This window comes from Somniosus microcephalus, chromosome 9 (genome assembly GCF_052327205.1).
Source record: "Somniosus microcephalus isolate GS21.2 chromosome 9, FLI_Smic_1.0, whole genome shotgun sequence".
NCBI classification, from domain to species: Eukaryota; Metazoa; Chordata; class Chondrichthyes; order Squaliformes; family Somniosidae; genus Somniosus; species Somniosus microcephalus.
Window position 1 is genome coordinate 108201747 of NC_140995.1, and position 21535 is coordinate 108223281.

Here is a 21535-nt window from a genome sequence, read left to right on the forward strand (position 1 = left end):
CCCACGATCCAATATCCAACCCCAGTAGACGGCACGCCTGGGCCCCGCGACCCGCTCGACACCCACGAGGACTACACACCAGTGCCCCAGCCTACGCGGGACTCGACGCCGGAAGCTTCACTACCCCTGCCGTCGCCACATCGATCACAGCGGCAGACAAGACCTCCGGAGAGACTCCAATACACAAACTTTTAATACACTTCACCCCGCCGGACTCATTTTTAAACAAGGGGTGAATGTGGTAAACCACTGTTATACCTGCCTGTGTGGGTGTTTGTATTCCACTGTGTACATGTCTGTACATGCCTCGGCTGACTCCTCCCACGAGTCCAGGTATAAAGGTGACTGCTCCACAGTCCCTCTGTATTCTGGACTGGTCGACCACTCGAGGCACACCTTCATTCTCTTGTTAGTAAAAGCCTGTTAGTTACTCGCTTAACCTCAGTCTTTTGAGTAATTGATAGCGCATCACTATCCTCACTCGATATCCACACGTGCACTTTCCAGCAGGGTGTTCACTGGATAATATCAGGAGTTAGGAACCCTAGCTGTTTTTTCTCGTCTTTAGTCCAGGGAAGCAGAATCTCTTGGTTTGAGATTAACTAAGTTGGAAAAGACTGAGCCAAACCTGGGATATCCTGGTCTGTGTGGGTTTGTGCTCCAGCTAGGCAGTGCTTTCACCCATTACTCTATCGGGGAATCTTTACAGGTTTTTATTAAATTTTGGTTCATAGTAAGCTAAATGAATGGAAAATCATAGAGCTGGAGACAAAATTTTACCCTGGTGAGTGAAACTTGATCTGTCTACTGCTCAGTGTTTTTCTTTTCGGTCTGGCTACCACTGATTATCGTAAGCTGTTTTTGTTCACACAAGTGAAATCAGAAAAACAGTGAAAAAGATTTGTATTTATATAGCGCCTTTTACATCCTCAATGTCCCAAAATGCTTCCCAGTCAATGAGTTAAGTTTTGAAGTGTAGTCACTGTAGGCAGATGTGGCAGTCAATTGACACACAGCATAGTCTCAAACACCAATGGGATTTTAATGGCTGATGAGCCTGTTTTTGGTGATGTCGGTTGACGGATGAATGTTGGCCAGGACACCAGGAGAACTCCCTGCTCTTCTTCGAAAAAGTGCCACGGGATCTTTTATATCCACCTGAAGAGGTTCAATGTCTAATCTGAAAGACAGAGGGGGGGGCGGGGAATTAGGGTAATACATAACAGCAAATAGGTAAGAAAGACAGTTAAGCAGGTAGAGGAAGAGGGAGAAATACACTGACACAAAATAAATAAAACAAAAAAAGCAATTCTTTCCTTTATTGTTTTAAATAACTGTCTATAACTTGCCACGTTTTATAGAGGACATGAACCTACTGAGACCTCTCGGAAATACCGCTATGTTTTTTTTAACATGGCCTTGTTACTGCCAGTTAGCTTTGCAATCCTAATTGGTTTGCTTGTTACAGGTCTATGTTAAGACCTTTGCTGCATGTATGTGAAAGTGTTGTATGGATGGCACAGTGTTGTTACAGCTTTCCTACGTGAATCTTTAATTGCATTTCCTTTTCTGAATTTGCAGTAAATGAGGTAACGATTCAGGAACGGGATTTATCAGGTCATTACCAGTCGGTACTAAATGGAGAAATTGGGACTCTCAAGTGTGTCAGTGTGGCTAGCATACCAATTTTGGAACCAAGAAAATTTTAATGCGACACAGATGAAAAGAATAAAATTTCAGTTAGGGACACAAGTAACGGACTGAGCCCAGTCTACATATTATTCCTGCATTCTCTTGCGTTTCATCACCATGTTTGGAAATTTCAGTTGCAAGATTGTTGGTCCTCCATGGGATGATACATTTTGTGCACTTCCATAAATTCCAGTATTTTACCTTTGATCTGAAATCCATCTAGGTGATGGTGTGTAAATATATATTGCTGCCACATTTAGAGTCTGAGAGCGTTTATGAAGATTTTATGGCCAGCAATGGCAGTTCAGTGCATCAGCAACCCTGGCTTCTTGTTAGTTACATTTTACCTCCTTTTTGTAACACCTTTTATTTATCGGAGTCCATCAGTTTGTGTTTCATTTTAGTGTCTTGTAAATGTTATTAACTGAGACACTGCAATTTTAAGAGGGAACTGGACAAATATTTGGTGAGAAAATCAATTGAAGGATATAAGTAGTGAATTGTGTATTCTGTTTTAGAATTCTGGAGCGACCAGATGGATCGAAAAGGTCTTTTCTAGTCTTGTATGTGCCTGTTTTTCCATGTCTTTTAGGTTAGCAAGCTGCAATTTGATGGCAAGCTGGACAGAATATCTTGGGTAGTCAGCTAATTTGGTGCTAAAAGATAAGCCGTCTCAAAACACAGTTGCACTTAAACTGAGGAGTTTGTCTTTTTAATACTAGCAGATGCTCCATGGCATTGTTCATAGTGAGTTGGAGGATACGTTGTTTTATATCAATGGCCGTGTTGTACCGTGTAATATTCAATGCATCTCCACAACCAGACTCATGGTAGCTGATTAAGTAGAATTTATAAGATACTTTCCATTTATAAATGTGAACATAAGAATTTGGAATGAATAAAGTTGGTGGGAAGTGTGTGCAGGTATAATTTAAAAGTTATGTATTATCGATATATCTAAGGCAAAATTCATTTTTCCATTTCAAAAGGGTATTGGATATATACTCATTGGATTGGATATATACTCGATAAGGAAAAATTTGCTATGGGGAAGAGCCAGGGGAGTGGGACTAACTGGATAGCTCTATCAAAGAGCCGGCACAGGCACAATGGAACAAATTGCCTCCTTCTGTGCTGTATGATTCTATGATTTGTTCAAGCTCCACAAACAAACAACATGTTGCCATCATTTCACAGGAGCAAAGTCAACTAGGAATGCTGTTTCTAAGAAATTGATGCTGTTTGCTGCCATTTTTGGTTAGGTGATTTTCCTTCAGTCTGTTGTGTGTAAAAACCCATTGTGAACTAAATCCCTAGTATTTTTCTTTCATTGTCCACAACTTGTCACCTTTACATACCAAGAATAAAAGGCTGTTTATGGTGATAGTCTTTTTAAAAAATCCATGCAGTTTAAAAATCATTATAATTTTGTACGTCTGCATTAGCAGTACTTCCATTTTCCGATTGATGCAGTTCTGGTTGACATATCCTATGCTTCTGGTCAATGCCAGCTCCTTGTTTTAACATTTTTGACAAACCTCATTGTCCAATGCCTCTTCCACGTGCTTCCCAGTGTTCATGCTATCTTCTGATATCACATTACATTTGAGCCCTTCTTTCACGTCAGTAGTCACTGACCTTTGTTAGATTGTCCATAGAGGAAGGTAGGGATGAGGTCGAATTCCTTTCAGCAATACTCAAAACATATCTCTTGACAGGCCAATAAGTGTTAGTCTTTGTCAGGTGTGGGCTTATCCATTGTGCTGGCTTCCTAAATGAAAAGGAAAATGTGGGTGATGAATTTGTTTTTGTCTGTATTTTATCACTTTTTGTGTGTCAGTGTTCCCTGATATGTTTTTGTGTTCTGTACTTCATTTTAATAAAAAGTAGTTGGGGAAGGAAATAGATAGATGAAGGGGAAAGGCAAGGGGTTTTAAAATGTTTAAATGAAATAGTAAGAGGGTAAGGAAGAAAAAGGCCTCGTACCACTGAAAATGATGAAGCTGGAGGAGAATAGAATATGGTGAAAGGAGAAGATTGAGAAATTGCAGGGCCGAAGGGGCTGTGAACAACTCAGTGGTGCACAGGAGAAGGCCACGACTGGTGGAAGAGATGACCAAGAGATTGCAGGGCACAGAAGGTGGTTGCAAATGGCTGAATAATACACAGGACCAAAGCTGAACATGATAAAATGGGAGGGAAGGAAGATATAGGTAGCCTGGTACCAGAGGCTGCGGAGTGAGCCAAGGAACGGGGCCAGAGGCTGCAGAGTGAGCCAAGGAACAGGGCCAGAGGCTGGCGAGTGAGCCAAGGAACAGGGCCAGAGGCTGCGGAGTGAGCCAAGGAACGGGGCCAGAGGCTGCAGAGTGAGCCAAGGAACAGGGCCAGAGGCTGCGGAGTGAGCCAAGGAACAGGGCCAGAGGCTGCGGAGTGAGCCAAGGAGCAGGGCCAGAGGCTGCAGAGTGAGCCAAGGAACAGGGCCAGAGGCTGCGGAGTGAGCCAAGGAGCAGGGCCAGAGGCTGCGGAGTGAGCCAAGGAACAGGGCCAGAGGCTGCGGAGTGAGCCAAGGAGCAGGGCCAGAGGCTGCGGAGTGAGCCAAGGAACAGGGCCAGAGGCTGCGGAGTGAGCCAAGGAACGGGGCCAGAGGCTGCGGAGTGAGCCAAGGAACAGGGCCAGAGGCTGGCGAGTGAGCCAAGGAACAGGGCCAGAGGCTGTGGAGTGAGCCAAGGAACAGGGCCAGAGGCTGCGGAGTGAGCCAAGGAGCAGGGCCAGAGGCTGCGGAGTGAGCCAAGGAACAGGACCAGAGGCTGCGGAGTGAGCCAAGGAACAGGGCCAGAGGCTGCGGAGTGAGCCAAGGAGCAGGGCCAGAGGCTGCGGAGTGAGCCAAGGAACGGGGCCAGAGGCTGCGGAGTGAGCCAAGGAACGGGGCCAGAGGCTGCGGAGTGAGCCAAGGAACGGGGCCAGAGGCTGCGGAGTGAGCCAAGGAATAGGGCCAGAGGCTGGCGAGTGAGCCAAGGAACAGGGCCAGAGGCTGCGGAGTGAGCCAAGGAACAGGGCCAGAGGCTGCGGAGTGAGCCAAGGAACAGGGCCAGAGGCTGCGGAGTGAGCCAAGGAACAGGGCCAGAGGCTGCGGAGTGAGCCAAGGAACAGGGCCAGAGGCTGGCGAGTGAGCCAAGGAACAGGGCCAGAGGCTGGCGAGTGAGCCAAGGAACGGGGCCAGAGGCTGCAGAGTGAGCCAAGGAACAGGGCCAGAGGCTGGCGAGTGAGCCAAGGAACAGGGCCAGAGGCTGGCGAGTGAGCCAAGGAACGGGGCCAGAGGCTGCAGAGTGAGCCAAGGAACAGGGCCAGAGGCTGGCGAGTGAGCCAAGGAACGGGGCCAGAGGCTGGCGAGTGAGCCAAGGAACGGGGCTAGAGGCTGCGGAGTGAGCCAAGGAATAGGGCCAGAGGCTGCGGAGTGAGCCAAGGAACAATGCCAGAGGCTGGCGAGTGAGCTAAGGAACAGGGCCAGAGGCTGCAGAGTGAGCCAAGGAACGGGGCCAGAGGCTGCAGAGTGAGCTAAGGAACAGGGCCAGAGGCTGCAGAGTGAGCCAAGGAACGGGGCCAGAGGCTGAGGGGTGAGCCAAGGAACAGGACCAGAGGCTGTGGAGGCCAAAGAACAAGGGAGCTGGGAGACAGGAATGGGGAAGCCTGCAACTACAGGGTGACAGCTAAATGCTTGCGTTGGAAATTTCTATAATAAATGTTTACATAGGCAATTTCAATCTCTTGACATCAGGATGTCTGCACATAAAAGACTTTTAATAATGTACTAGTTGATCACCCGAGTATTGTTCAGGTGAAGCAGGGTTAGAAGTGGGGGAATAAGAGTGCAATTACAGCATGATGGCACCTCCAACAGTGCAACTTTCCCTCCGTACTGCACTGAAATTTCAGCCTAGATTATGTGTTCAGGTCTCTGGAGTGGGGCATGAACCCATGACTGAGAGTGCTTCCACTAACCCATGGCTGACACAGCAGTTCAAAAACCAATTGTTACTGCTCGTTCTCATAGATTTTCGTAACACAAGTGTGTACGTGTATGGCTAATTAATTTTTTGACAGCAACTTATATTCCACTTGTTAAGAGAGATACTAAGTTAGCATTAACGTTCAACTAAATGTATTTTTGCTTTCATTTCATATGTGCCTCAAGTGTACAATTTAAGGACTTTTATTTATATGTTTGTCTTTTAAGACTATACCCAAAGGTTTGCACAGTTTAATGATTGAGTTATAGTAACTAAGATTTAATCTGCAATCTTATCAGAAGACTTGGACTATATTAATTTTTTCTCTTTTTTTTCAGGATTATAAAAGTACATTGAAATCAAACTACTTTGTAAGTAATAGCATCCATTTATATTATTCTCTTGAGTATTTAAGCAGTGGTATTGTCAGCTCAGCAATGTAGCTCACAACATTCCCACTTGGAAATGATAAAAAGAAAAGCGGCTCAGGGTAGATCATTGAGTATCTGAGTGATTCTGGACTTAGTGCTAAGCATGGAGGTTCTTTTTAACCTCTGCATCTAGCCATAATAAGATACTTGTGTCCAATATGTGTCATAACAACAATTTCCCAGCCATAAACATCAGCCTAACCATAGAAAGATGCCTTGATAGCAAGCCTAAATCTCCTGTAATATCTTTGTTTTGAAGAAGGATCTATCCTTGGCCCCCTTCTACATCTACATGCTGCCCCTCGGCAACATCTGAAAACAAGCATCAGGTTCCACATGATGGCACCCATCTCTTATCTCCTCATCCCCTCTCTCGACCCCTCCACTGTCTCTAAATTGTCAGACTGCTTGTCCGACATGCAGTACTGGATGAGCAGACATTTCCTCCAACTAAATATTCGAAGACCGAAGGCATTGTTTTCAATCCCCACCACAAACTCCGTTCCCTAGCCACCGACACTACCCCTCTCCCTGGCAACTGTCTGAGGCTGAACCAGACTCTTCGTAACTTCGGTGTCATATTTGACCGCGAGATGAGCTTCCGACCACATTTGCGCCATCTCTAAGACTGCCTGTTCCATCTCCATAACATAACCCGACTCCGCCCCTGCCTCAGCTCATCTGCTGATATCCTCATCCATGCCTTTTTTACCACTAGACTTGACTATAGCAACGCACTCCTGGCTGGCCTCCCACATTCTACCCTCCATAAACGTGAGGTCATCCAAAACTCTGCTGCCCGTGTCCTAATTCGCACCAAGTCCCATTCACCAATCATCCCTGTGCTTGCTGACCTACATTGGCTTCCGGTTAAGCAATGCTTCGATTTAAAAATTCTCATCCTTGTTTTCAAATCCCTCCGTGGCTTTGCCCTTCTCTCTGTAATCTCCTACAGCTCTCTGAGATATCTGCGCACCTCCAATTCTGGCCTCTTGTGCATCCCTGATTTTAATCGCTCCAACATAGGCCCTAAGCTCTGGAATTCCCTGCCTAAATCTCTCCACCTCTACCCCTCTTTCCTCCTTTAAGACATTCCTTAAAACCTACCGCTTTGACCAAGCTTTTGGTCACCTGCCCCAATATCTCCTTATGTGGCTCGGTTTGACAATGCTCCTGTGAAGTGCCGTGGGACGTTTTACTACGTTAAAGGTGCTGCATAAATATAAGTAGTTGTTGTTGAAGAGTTCAGCACCAGAAAGGTTGACTTGCATTCTCTCGATAGATACTGCCTGACCTGCTGAGTGTTTCCCGCGTTTTCTGTTTTTGTATCATCTGGTCACCTTTCATCCAACTGAAATTAGCTAAGTTCCAGTTCAACACCTTTATTGTTTCTTTTGTTTATTTTTAACATGAATTTTATTAGGTGATGGCCATTATTTCCCAAGTATTCGCCTATCTACAGGTTGCTTACTTCTCCTCCATTTCCCAGAACCAGATCTAACACTGCATCTTTCCTTGGTGGACATGCAGTCTGGTGATTAAGGAACCTGTCCTGGACGCATTCGAAGAACCCCTTTCCATTTTGACCACAACATGTATCTTCTTCCAGTCTATGTTATAATTAAAGTCTCCCATTATAATACTGTTACCACTGCAAACCTCTGTAAATTGCGTACAGACCTCATCCTCAATTCTTTCCCGCTTGTCGGTGGTATATAATGTACTCCTAGTATGGTAACAAATCCGAGATCCAGACAGACTCTGTCTGAGCACCACCATTGACGAAAACTGTCCTTTATATGGCTGTAATATTTTCCTTAAGTTATAAGGTTCCTCTTTTTTCTTTCTTTATATCTCCTTAAAATATTATAGCTATGTTTATTTCCCAGTCTTGCACAGGCTGAAGCCAAGTTTTTTTCAAAGCTATAGAACATTATTGAACTGTTAATATTTTCCTCTTTAACTGAAGTTTGAGAAAAATGTTGATACAATTATGTTGTCATGCATGTCATTTTATTATGCTGTCTCCTTTACAGTATGAAAAACCTCAATATATAGTGCAGGTATTGAAAATAAATGGAGAAGATCCTACTTTTTTCAGAAATCTTCATCTAAATCATAACTTATTTTGCAGATAATATGTGTACAGCTGTAGAGGAGGCCCTGCCCAGTGCTTTGATCTGTGCTATACTTTGTTTAAAACTGGATTTGGACTTTTTTTAGGTGACAATTTTTGTTCTGTTGGTGGCCATTAGCTGACATTGGCAAATCAGTGTGATGAAATCACGCCCTCCTCTGGCCGTAACACAACCCTGAGTTACCATTGTTTCTTTCATTTTTGTTTTGTACCTAGCAATCCATTGTTAACATCAAACACTCCCAGAGTAGGTGTATGAGGGTAGACACAGAACAAATTACTCTACCCAGGCAATGTACCTCGGCTCCATCAGTACAGCACCAGCCCATTGCATCTGTCTGACATCTGTCCATTTTCCACACAAGCCATCCTGTGGACTTTTGAGTGAGATTATCAATGAGTGCCAAATTAAGGCAATTTTACACTTACAAACCCAAGCCCAGTATAGAATTGAAACTCATTACAAGAAACTCTCTTTTTACCGGCACCTAAATAACCGGAAATCTCTCTTAACCGGCAAAATTCAGGAGTAGGGTCAGGTAAGTTTTACTTCATATTAGTGGCCATGTAACTAGGGTCCCTGGATCTGTGGCCGTGTAACCAGGGTTCCTGCACCTGTTGCCATGCAACAAGGACGCCTGGATCTGTGGCTGTGTACGGGGCTCTCGTACCTTAGTAAGTATACCTCTCTGTAATTATGGTCATATTTATGGTCATATTTATGCTAATATACTGCAAGCCAAATGTATAAATGTATGTTGAATGTTTAAGTGTCCTAATCCAAATTGTGTACACTCGGGAGCCGCAAGCCTACATTTCGTTGTACTGCACTTGTGCACTAACAATGACAATAAAAGTTGATTTGATTTGATTTGACTTTCTGATCAATCGGCACCACGCCGGTCCCGTCGGTGCCGGATAAAAAAGTTTCCTGTACTACATCTAAATATATATTTTCCAATAAAATCCAATTGTAAGGCTGTTCATACTGTTAAGATGGTCAACTAGCTTATCTCTACTGTGAAACTATTACAGTTGAGGCAAAATATTGTATAATCATACAGTCATGCATGGGGTTCATTTCTCGAAGAATAGAATTGAAAAGCAGAAAAGTTTTGTTAGATTTGTATCTTGGTTAGGCCACCAAATTATAAAAATGCTTTGGAGGTGCAAAAATGATTTACAAGGAAGATACTAGAACTGAGAGGTTACACTTATCAGGAAAGGCTGAACAGGCTGGTTCTTTTCTCTAGAAAAGAGACAGTTGAGGGGTGACGCAATAGAGGCCTTTAAAATTTTGAAGGGGTTTGATAGGGTAGACGTAGAGGAGATATTTCCACTTACGGGGGAGACCAAAACTAGGGGCCATAAATATAAGATAGTGACCAATAAATGCAATAGCGAATTCAGGAGAAACCTCTTTACCCAAAGAGTGGTTAGAATATGGAACTCATTGCCACAAGACGTAGTTGAGGTGAATACCATAAATGCATTTAAGGGGAAGCTAGATAAGCATGAGGACGAAAGGATTCAAAGGATATGCTGATGGGGTTAGATGAAGTAGAGGCTCGTGTGAACGATAAACGCTGGCGTAGACCAATTGGGCCGAATGGCCTGTTTCTGTGCTGTAAATTCTATATAATACTGTATAATCATTTTTGATGCTGATAATTTCCACAGTAGAAGGCATCCACATGATTTTGTTTTCAGTTATGCAAGTAAAAAATCTAATCTTGTTACCTTTTTAAAAGTTGTAAAACTAACTTTTTCTTTTCTTTTAAAGATCTGGCCTGCTGTACAAATGCTAAATTTCTACTTCATACCACTAGTACACAGGTAAAAAAAAAAAAAGGTCAAGTCAAGTGATGGTATTAATATTCTGGTCCGAGTGAGCTCCCGGTGTGAAGGATGCCTTTTGCTGGGAGCTGACTGGTTGTCAGGCAGGATTTCCTGTGCTGCTGTAGGTTTGAAACTCCTGCAGCTGTACTTTAAATGGAAAAGTGCACTCTGCCTGTATATCGGGGTTCTAGGGCAAGGGCGGGTGTGGACTGTACCTCTGGTGCAACCTCCCCTGCCTGGCATCCGTCCTTTGCTCCTCCCCTTCCTTCCCCCAAGTAACAAATAGAAAAGTCTTTCCCTAGGGATAGCCATGGTCCAAATGTAAGTTGCACCAGCTGAAAGTGGCAGTGCCAAAACCTGTGGCACAAACACAAGAAAAATACAGTTGAATAAATAAATGCCCGTGCAAAAATCATCCTGCAGGCTCCAAAAAATCCAGTAGAGTATTGTAACTCCCTTTTAAATGCAGATTTCCTATCAGCGCTCAACCCATCAACACGGAAAGTTCATTTTATTTGGGTGGGCTTTACGCATGTAGCATTCTCGACATGAAACATTAGTTTGCTTTGATGTAAAATTGATTAAGAACATAAGAAATAGGAGCAGGAGTCGTCCATATGGCCCCATTGAGTCTGCTCCGCCATTCAATAAAATCATGGCTGAACTTCTACATCAACTCCACTTTCCTGCCCTAACCCCATATCCCTTGATTCCCTTAGTGCCCAAAAATCTCTTGATCTCAGTCTTGAATATACTCATCAACTGAGCATCCACAGCCCTCTGGGCTGGAGAATTCTAAAGATTCCTAATAATATAATATAAAATGAAACCCTTGGCTGTTACTGCCTTGATTTGTATTGGGCCGGATTTTCCGATCGGAAAAAAATATACGCATTTACCTGCTGGTTCCGTGGGTCCCGAGACTTCCGATCCTGGGCCTCTGCTCTACAAAATGTGCAGAGGCCCAGGTATCCTAGGGGCGCATGCAGTTCGCAATCATCCTTGGGATCACGTGGGCCATGGGGAACCAATCAAAGGGAATTCCAATTCACACTTTTGACAGGTTTCTACACATAGATCTGTCAAAACTATGAATGGGGATCACTTAAACAGTTAAACATTAAATTTAAAAAAATTTAAATCAAGTATTTAAAATTACATTATTAAATTAAATATTTTAAATAAAAATTTAATTTTCTGAAAAAAGTAAAGTTTTTTATGGGGCTAAAAATAAACACCTTTTACCAGGCGTAAGATTTTTAAAGGTTTTCAGTGGGCGGAAGTTGTGCAGAAAGCGGAACTCTCTGCCCGCGGAGGGCCTTCTCCCGGGCAGGTGGATGATCTGTCGAGAGAATTCTTGACGGATCGGAAGTGCCGGGTTTTGGCGCATGCGCTTCGCATGCCTGAAACCGGCACTTGTGAGGCCCCTACGGGTGCGGACACACCTCGTAGGGGTCGGAATACCTGACCCATTGTCTTTCACTGAGTTTATAACCACCAGGATTGTCCACAATCTGCTCAATTTTCAGGTGGTAATCAGACAGCCGGGCACAGATAGTTGGCAGAAATCCCACCTCACCAGAACTCTGCCCCCGCCCCCCCCAAACAGTTTCCATGGCATAAACTACTAGAAATTTCTCTTTAAACAAAAACTCATTGAAGCACGGGGAAAATGCTATCAACCCAGATAGATGTCTGTCTACAGGAATTTCTGTAGAACCACTTGTTAATTGTAGCTGCACTGATATAGAATAGTCATTCCTGGGTATGAAAACCTCAACCCAAATTAACTTTCTTTACAGTAGGAACCAGAAAATACATGGCATAAGACGCACAAAAATTTTGAGCCTTCCCTGGAGTATTCCTCAAGATCACTAAAATTATTTGTAATAATAGCCAGGTTTTTCTTTAACTTGTCTAATCAGCACAGTGCAGCAAGACACTGAAAGAAAAGTTAGACTCTCATATCTCCAGAGATATTTGCAATGTTCGTTTAGTGTTAAAAAGTTTGTGTCTGTAATACTGTGGAGATTTCACAGTGTTGCTTGTTGCTTGCTTTTAAAAATCAACTGAAATTGAGAGAACACAATAAAAAGATTACAATTGGTGTTTGATTTTTTAAAAGTCCCTGAGGAGAATCTCTCCATCAAACAGATCATTGATTCTACTAGTTTGCCTCCTTTGGCATTATACATGTGAAAGGTTTTTTAATCTTGAAGTTGCATCCTGTAATGCTGAAGATCAATCGTTCACATTGAACTGGAAAAATATTAATGTCCTCAACAGTTCACATTAGAAGAAATTGTTCTAGTTCTCTAACTACAGTATATTGCATCTAAAGGTCTTGTTTGTCTTCAGTGGTATGATGTTCAGAATTGGTCAAACTGATTGTGTGTGATGAATTATTAAAGTGAGACCCTAATGATTATTATATAATAAAGTTAACCTAGCACCCTGATTAATATATCTTTCCCTTTAGCTGGCAAAAGCTGTATAAATTTTGAAGATTTCAGTAGCTGTTCTAGGCGACAAGTGAAAGAAATTCATAAAATATACAAAATGTAATGTGAAAGTATTTCTGTAATTTTAACGCATCTCAAAATATCCATAAACTGAATGCAGATTGGGTTGGGAGCAATGTGCAATGAATTAGTTTAATAAAATGTTCATAGTTGCAAGATTAATTAATCATAGAATTGTTTTTTGTATGGTGTCACTTACTGGATGGTACTTTTTAAAAAAGTTTTTGTTTTCTTTGTTCCACCTCTGCCCACACATTAAGTTTGTGGGTGGACAGCACAAAGTGTCTCAGTAAGGATTCTTCAATCTGATTGGTTAAGGAGACACACCGTTGCTTGCCCTGTTCATGTGGGTCCCACATGCCCTGTAGAGGGCGCCGCGCTGTTTTGGAAGGCCATGACTCCCCTGGTCCCACCATGGACCAGCCACTGGGAGATGTACAAGAACAGCCTGGGGACAGCACTCGTGGGAAGTGACATCTTGTTCTGCTTGTTACACACAACACCCATGAAATCAAAAACTCGTTGGCACAGGAAATTGAACCTTTATCCACGACTGCTGCGATTCTGCATTTTGGCACTCGGCCCATCTGTCCGATCTATAATATGTGTACAATTCTAAGTGAAGGGCACACAAAGAAACCAGTTTACGTTGTCCTTCCTCGCTCCCATAGAAGGAAATAATTGCTTTTGCAGTTATAAATTACACTGGCACAGTGGCCCGGATTTTGCGGTCAACAGCGAGCGAACGTCGCAAGCCGTTCATTACACTTACACGTGCCCACAGACTTTCAATGGGCTTTTGCACTGGAACTTGCAGTGATTAGAAATCCAAAACAGCGTGGCGCCCTCTACAGGGGATCTGGGACCTGTGTGAACAGGTCAAGCAACGGTGTGGCTCCTTAACCAATCAGATTGAAGAATCCTTACTGAGACACAGTCCGCGAATTTAGTAGAGGAGGCGGGTTGGAGTCGGGTTGCCTGGTGGGCGGGTTCCGATCCCGCTGCCGGTTTCAGCCGCTCCCGAATTGAGATTTTAATTTAAGTGGCCTATTAAGTCCCGTTGTGCACGCTGCCCGGTCCAATGAGTGGAATCGTATCCGTTAATTGCCTCTGATGACGTTTTAAGGGGCCCATGCAGTTTCAGCCTTTCATTTCTCGTTTCTGCTTGTGTTTGAATGGGTCCAGGCTACAATGAGCGCTGCAACAGCCAAGGCTGCTTCACGGTTTAATGAGGACTCCCTCCATGCTCTTGTGGAGGGAGTAAGAGGGCACAGGGAGATTCTGTTCCCTCCCGATGGCCGGAGGAAGCCTCCTCAGCAAACAAAGGCAGCCTGGCTGCACATTGTTGAGGAGGTCAGCGCAAGGTCCATATGTTCACGCACCTGGGTCCAGTGCCGGTATAATGATCTTCTGCGATCATCAAAAGTGAGTATCACATCACACTTACCTTCAATCTGCTTCCCTTTTCTTCTCATCACCAGAACTCTGCTTTGTAAGCCTCCTCCTTCACATCCCACCTTACCCTTACTTCCCTTGCACCCTTACCCATCCATCTCTTTCTCTGCACTGAATCACTTTACCATCCTACTATGCACCCTTCACACTCGCTCTCACTGTTACGCAATGACAACAACTAACAATGCATAGGGAGGCAGCTTCCTCTTGGAACCTCACTCTATCTTTGTCTCCCTCTAAGGTTCAATGTTATGGATTCTTCACAGTCACTCCATTACTCTCGCTGATACTCCACTTGTGTCCTTCCTTGCAGGAAAAGATAGCCCACAGTAAGAGGGAGAGAGCAAAGACAGGAGGAAGCACAGCATCTCTAGCGACATTGACAAGTGCTGAGGAGGCTGCACACGAGATCGTGGGAGGTGGCGAGGAGCTGGAAGTGGAGAACGGAGAGATGGCACACTAGACGAAGGTGGTGACACAATAGATTTTCAACCCTCGCATTTATATTTCATGATGATTGACTGCAATGACATATGGGCCTAGAAATTCAGTTGTTAGCGCCAGCCGCTAGCGCCTTAAGAGGAGGAGGAGAAGTGGGGCGCAAAGCGGCTAGCGCCCGGGCGCGGCGCGATCTGCGCCTCTCGCGAACTTCACTTAAGATTTAGCGGCGGCGCAAAACCGCAGTGCCCGCTCAGCCGCGCGCGCAGATCCTGACGTCATTTCATGGTGCAACGCCCTTGGTGCGCCCCGAACCGGAACTTCAGTGGCGCCGCCCTTATGTGCGCCTGGCGCCCCCAGCGACTGGTAGAGGGGAACGGTTCCCAGTCGCTGCGGGGCGCGCTAATTAAAGGGGACTCCTCCTGCAGTATAAGTGGCAGCCATTTTGTTCCACTCCTTTGTGAGAGACAGGTATTTGGAGAGAGACAAAGGGAGAGCGCTTTCTGGTTTGACTCAACGCTCGCACAGGTACTTCTGGCTTCAGGCCAGAGCTTTGCACTTGGATTTAACTTTCAGTGCCATAGCCTTGATTCGAAACATATAATGGGGGCTGCAATGGGTGGAAACGTTGGCTTACTGCATTGCATTCAAAGGGCTCAGACGCTGTGAGAGAGTGCCAGTCATGGCCAGACGGAGAAGGCCCAACAGGCGTCGGCACAGGAGGCCTTACCCACCCAGGGTATACCGCCAGCAGTTCTCATATCTGAACATGTCTGAGGAGCAGTGTGTTCGGAGGCTGCGATTTCAGAAGGGAGGTGGTCACTGAGATCTGCCACCTGCTTCGCAGAGATCTGCAGCCACAGTTGAGGAGCAGGACGTCTGTCGGTGGCAGTGAAGGTGACGGTGGCTCTCAACTTCTATGCCACAGGCTCCTTCCAATCCACTACTGGGGACATTGCCAACATATCCCAGTTCGCGGTACATTGCTGCATCCGCCAGGTGACCAATGCCCTTTTCAGAAGGAGACGTCAGTTCATCGCCTTCCCCATGACCCTGGACAAGCAACAAGAGCGTGCAATGGGATTTGCAGCATTAGCAGGCATCCCCATGGTGCAGGGCGCCATTGACTGCACGCATGTGGCTTTGCGGGCACCTCTACAGAATGCCAAGGATTACCGCAACCGGAAGGGATACCATTCGCTCAACGTGCAGTTGGTGTGTGACCACAGGCAGCTCATACTAGCTGTCAATGCCCGCTTTCCAGGCAGCAACCACGATGCCTTCATCCTGCGCCAGACTTCTGTGGCAGACATTTTCGAAGCCCAGGCTCACCCACGAGGATGGCTTCTCGGGGACAAAGGCTATCCTTTGTGCACCTGGCTGATGACCCCGCTCCGTGCGCCCAGCACCCCTCCTGAAGAGCAATACAATGACAGCCATCAAGCAACCAGGAACATCATTGAGCACACAATCGGCGTGCTCAAGCAATGGTTCCGCTGTCTGGATCGTTCCGGGGGAGCCCTACAGTACTCGCCTGAGTGAGTCTCCCATTTCGTTGTAGTGTACTGCATGCTGCACAACCTGGCTATCCGCAGGACTCGGCTACTGTCAGCAGACATTGGTGGACCACCAGAGGAGGAGGAGGCGGGGCACCAACACTGGAGGGAGGCACAAAGTGCAAGGGCAGTCCGTCGGCGGCTTATTGCAACTCTGTTCTAGGCCCCCTCTCGGAATGGCTTGTGCCAATGAAAGAAGATGAATGTAGCCGCTCCGCAAGCCCTCAGCCGGTCAAGGCAACAAATACTTCCAAAAGCAAACATGGACAATGCGATTAAAGAACATTTTTTACTGTGCAAACTCTGTGCCCTTCCCGCAAGACAAACGAATTCAGAGAAACCCCCCCAAAAACAGTCAGAGACATAACTGGCTCTCACAACCTTCAGAAAATGCAAAAAGCAGTTAAACAAAAATGATCATGATCCTCAGCCTTTATAAAAAAAAACAAACACAACAGTCTCGGCCTTATATAAAAGAACACAGCAGTCTCGACCTTCATATATAAAAGAACACAGCAGTCTCGGCCTTCATATATAAAAAAAAAAAAAAAAAAAAACCTCTGCCTCATATTAAAAAATCTTGTGGCCACACCTACTTTTTCCCTTGCGAGGGTGATCCGTCTCGCTTCCGCGAGTGGCCCCTTCCCGCCCTGCAGCTCCTCCTCAATGGGACCCCAGTGGCTGCAGCAAGGCTGGGGGAAGGCTGCGGAGGGTCAGATGGTGAGACAGCAGATGCCCTTGGGGGTCGGCCTGAACCAGCTCTGGGCCTGGAGGGGCCGGCTGCTGACTGCTCCAACTCTGCAGTCTGTCCTATGAGTGGTGGCAGTGGAGGAGTGACCGTGTTGGCTGCAGGAATGCTGCCAACCTGACCGAGCACAGGCACTCCCTGGTCGGCTGATGCACTCGCACGGGCCAGCACTGCAGCATGCGCAGCAATCTGCTGAAGCACAAACTGCTGGGCTGCTGCGGCGCAGCGAGTGCCCTGGCGATGCCTGGCCGAACCAGCGAGGGTGGCAGCAGTTAGTGCCCGTGTGGCCCTGGTCTGTGTCTGCATCACACCAGCCAGTGAATGCATGGCACGACTGAGCACTTGGCTGGAAGCCGCCTGTGATGCAGCAAAGTCCTGCTGACTCCTAGCCTGTGCTGCCGCAAAGTCCTGCAGACTCCTGGCCTGTGCAGCCCCAAATTCCTGTACACTCCTTGCCAGTGACTCTATGGAGTCAGGCATCCTTGCCACTGCCACCATGAGCTCAGTGTGCCTGCGCTCAGCCTGGGCGCCCATTTCAGCAAGAAGCTGCACCTCCTCTGCGCTCACCGTAGCAGGACTGGAGGCTGCACTCACCCTCCGGGGAGAAGGCCGCCGAGCTTCCCCACCCCTCCCGCGTTGCTGCAGCCCGCTGGGCCCCGGAGCTTCACTCTCCTCAGACCCTTCCCCCCCCTGCTCCCATCCAGGGAAGACTTGTCCCCATCATGGCCATGGGCTGCCTTGGCTGAGGGTGTCACTGATGGGCCGGCTTCCCCTTCCTCCTCCTCGATTTCCGAATCAGACACAGTGCCAGCTTGAGGGCCCGCCTCCTCACCTGGCGATTCAGCATCTGAAAGCAGGGAGGCACAAGAGTTGCTTTAGAGTGAGGACAGGGCGGCAGCGAGGGAGGCATGAGTGCTGCTATGCACTGCGTTGGTTCGATAGTGGCAAAGGATGCTGGTGTGAAGCGCAAGTGGAAAGAGAGAGGTCAAAAAGGTGATGCCCTTACCATTGGAGCCCAGAACAGGGTCGGCATCTCCATTGACGACGGGGCCAATCAGCCGGCCTGCCATAATGCACTTCACGCTGCTCCAGGTCGCTGAGCTGTTTGAGGTCTGTTGGTGCTGCCTTCGGTTGTGGGCCAGCTTGCCCTGCAAGAAAAAGGACGGCCTCTAAGTACAGTGTCAAGCCCTGATCTTGCCTGCACTGCCTCCCATGGTGGAATAGCCCTGACAGTGTGAAGCCCTTATCTTGCCTGCACTGCCTCCCATGGTGGAATAGCCCTGACGGTGTGTAAAGTCCTGAATGCAAGTGATTTTCATGACAGTCCCATAGCTGCTGGATGAAGGCTGGGCATTGGGGCTTTCAGGTCCCTTTGACCATAAAGTGAGGTGCACATGCAGGGATGAGGAGGATACTGGAAAGGGTACTCGCCCTGACACCCGAGTGAGGTCGTTGAACTTTTTTCTGCATTGCACAGGAGTCCTGCCAACCACGCTGTTGGAGGTCACCCTGTTTGCCACCTCCCTCCAGGCTTTTCGATACTCGTTGGGCAGCGGCCCCCTGCCACTATCAGGGAAGAGGACAAGGCGCCTGCGCTCCACTGTGCCAACCAGTACCTTCAGGGCACCCTCGCTGAAGCACTGCGCTCGCTCCCTGGCCTTCTCCATAGTCGTGGGCATTGACCTGTTGAAGCAGCTATATTCAGGGCTACAGTATGCAGGGCGTGGCAGCCAAACAAATCCACCCTCCCCCTTTTAAGAGCTGACCGGCGCCAGCGTGTCTGCCTTCAATCAGCAACTCGCCGCACCTGCGCTGCGCCCGCCCTCTGTGGTAGCGCCCCGGCTCGCCGGCTTAGCGCCTTATGATAGTCGTGCATCGCCTGCTTTAGCGCAGCAGCAACCTCTTGGGGCGATGCAACTGAATATCTGCGAAGGTGGTGCTAAGTTGCGCCGGGCGCAAAATTTAGCGAACGCCCGGCTGTAGCGCCCCAAACATGGCTATACTGAATTTCTAGGCCATGATGTTCATAGAGATTGACTTTGGATCATCTGCATAATTGGATGTGTCTGCTACCTAAAAATCAGATGTCTAGCTCATGCCTTTACTCTCCCACAGGACCATCGAGAGCCCCCCCTCCCCACTGTCCAGGAGGAAGAGCCGGATGACTCCTCAGAGGAACCTCCAGCCTCTGAGGGAGCAGCGTCACCAGGACTCAGCGCACCCAGCACCAGCGCAGATATGTGCACCTCGGGGGACCTTCGCGATTTAGAGTAGTGTTGTCACCTGGTGTATCGCAACTCACAAATGAGCATCAGCAGATGGTGGAGATAGCCACAGCAGTGGAGAGTCCTCGTTGGAGGTCGCAGGACGCTCCTAGCTTTGCTCAGCTGCATGTAGACACTGTGCCTTTGGGGCTATCCAGAAACAGAGCGGTGCTGGAACTCCAAGAACAAGTGCAGGAGTCTCTGACACGGTTTGCCTGCAGGGTAACTGCGAGTGTGGAGAGAATGGAGGAGTTCATCTCCAACCTGAGCACTGCCTTTGTGGAGGCAACGGCGCATGAACATGCTGCCATGGAGAGGGTGGCAACCTCCATGGAGGATATAAGTCGCCAGACACACGAGAACATGGTGACTCTTCAAAATAGATGGTCTGCTATGGAGGATAGATGGGCATCGATTGAGGGTGAGTGCGGCCTCCAGCATGGACGTCCCCGTTATGAGGATTGTCAGTACAGAGACGGGTCCTCATGGCCCCACTGATGTGCAGCAAGGTGCTCTCCAGCCACTTGCTAGCAGTGAAGTGTGGGTGACCCATGAGAGGGATGTTGGTGGTCGACAACAAGGAAGTGTGGGCTCCTTTCTAAGCACTCACACGACCATGTCACTGCGGAGTCCTCGGTCAGAGTCCTCACCCGACTGAGATGGCTGTCTCAGCCCCTGCACAGCCGCAGGAATAGCAGACTGTGGAGGAACCCTCCCAGGCTTCCATACCCAGAGGATACCCGCCAAAGGCGTCTGAGCAGGCGCAGTATCAAAGTGCCTCAACATGCGCTGAAGCCACAGGGGAAGTACCACATAGAAGCATGCGTAAGAGGAAGTTGACACACAAATAGTCACAAGGGTAGTTACTTGGGTGTTTTGTTCTGTTGTATATTTTCAATTGTCATCCTTTTGTGATGAGATTAAACAAAAGGAAAGTGATGGCAAACAGTTGAAGTTCTGGCCTGTGTGTTCTGGGAAATGGAAGTTGCATTGAGGGTTCAGGGCGACTTGCATTTGTAATGATGGTGCTGAGAGTGATGGGAAAGCACCGTTTATTGGAGAGATGATATATGGCATGTTAAGAAGGTCGTCCACACATTGATAGCCATATACCAGTCACCTGTGATTGAAGCGTAAGCTTACGCGAATCTGGCATGGATGAGTGCATCCCTTGCGTGACGGCCAGCAATGTGCTCGAGTGCTGCTGCATTGGCCACATCCGGCCCCACAAGGTGTGCGTCCTCGTCCTCCCCCTCTTCTGAGGATGCTATGCGCTGAGCGACTTCTTCCTCAGGCAGCGCTAAGCCACGCTGCTGTGCGATGTCGTGCAGGGCACAGCAGATGACGATGATTCAGGACACCCTGGCTGATGCATACTGCAGGGCTCCACCAGATCTGTCGAGGCATTGGAATCGCATTTTGTGCAAGCCGATGGTTTGCTCTGTGATGCTTCTGGTGGAAATGTGGCTCAAATTGTACCACTCCTCAGTCTCATTTGATGGCCTCCTCATAAGCCATTTTTTAAGGGGATAGCCCTTGTCGCCAAGTAGCCATCCGGAAAGTTGGGTTGACGGATTGAAAAGCTGAGGCACAGTAGACTGGTGCAGGATCAAGGAGTCATGGCAACTGCCAGGGAACTTTGCACAAACATGCATGATGATCTTCCTGTGGTTACGTACCAGCTGGACATTAAGGGAGTGGAATCCCTTGTGGTTGACAAAAACAGCTGGGTTGTGATGGGATGCTCTAATGGCCACATGTGTGCAGTCTACGACACCCTGCACCCTTGGGAAGCCTGCCATATTTGCAAAGCCAACCGCCCGCGCAGCTACACTTGCTTCATCCGTGGAGAAGTGGATATAATTGTGCGCCTTTGCAAAGAGGGCATCGGTCGCCTGCGTGGTGCGGTCGACTGGGAGATGCTGTTGATGTCTGCTGCTGATCTCTGGAAGGAGCCCGAAGCCAAGAAGTTGAGTGCATTGGTGACTTTGACAGCCACTGGTAAGTGTCCACACACTCCTCTGGGCTCCAGGTGTTGGTGCAGCATTGCGCAGATGTCAGCGACTACCTCTCGCGAAAGTCTCGGCCTCCTTTAGCACTGCTGCTCACTCATGCTGAGGAAGCTCATCCTCTGCCTGTAAACCCTGTGTTGGGGATATCTCCTGCGGCGAGGTGCAGCCCTGCGCTGAGGCCCTCTGCCCTGTGCATCATCCGGTGGGTGAGGAGGAGGTTGGAGCTCCTGGTGCTGGTGCTGCTGTTGTGGCTGGCTGTGGTGCTGCTGCAGCTGCTCTTTCTCCGAATCTGACGACCAGGATGAGAGGGTATAAATGGTTCCCATACCGCTGGTATATATCTGTCGAGAAATGGAGGTTGTTTGCGCTCAGACAAAGGCACCAGAGGGTATTCCAAGGAGCTCACACTGCACTTGGATTTCAACCTCAACACT

At 47.6% G+C, this 21535-nt stretch overlaps 1 protein-coding gene across 3 annotated transcripts in view; it reads left to right on the forward strand.

Moving 5' to 3' along the window:
• The window catches only part of mpv17 (mitochondrial inner membrane protein MPV17), a 122165-nt gene that overhangs the window by 94571 nt on the left and 6059 nt on the right, over window positions 1-21535 (forward strand). For all 3 annotated transcript variants that reach the window (XM_085996971.1, XM_085996973.1, XM_085996972.1), the window contains exons 6-7: window positions 6038-6070; window positions 10051-10103. In XM_085996971.1, the coding sequence (XP_085853097.1) occupies window positions 6038-6070; window positions 10051-10103 (86 nt within the window). The remainder of the gene's footprint in view (window positions 1-6037; window positions 6071-10050; window positions 10104-21535) is intronic.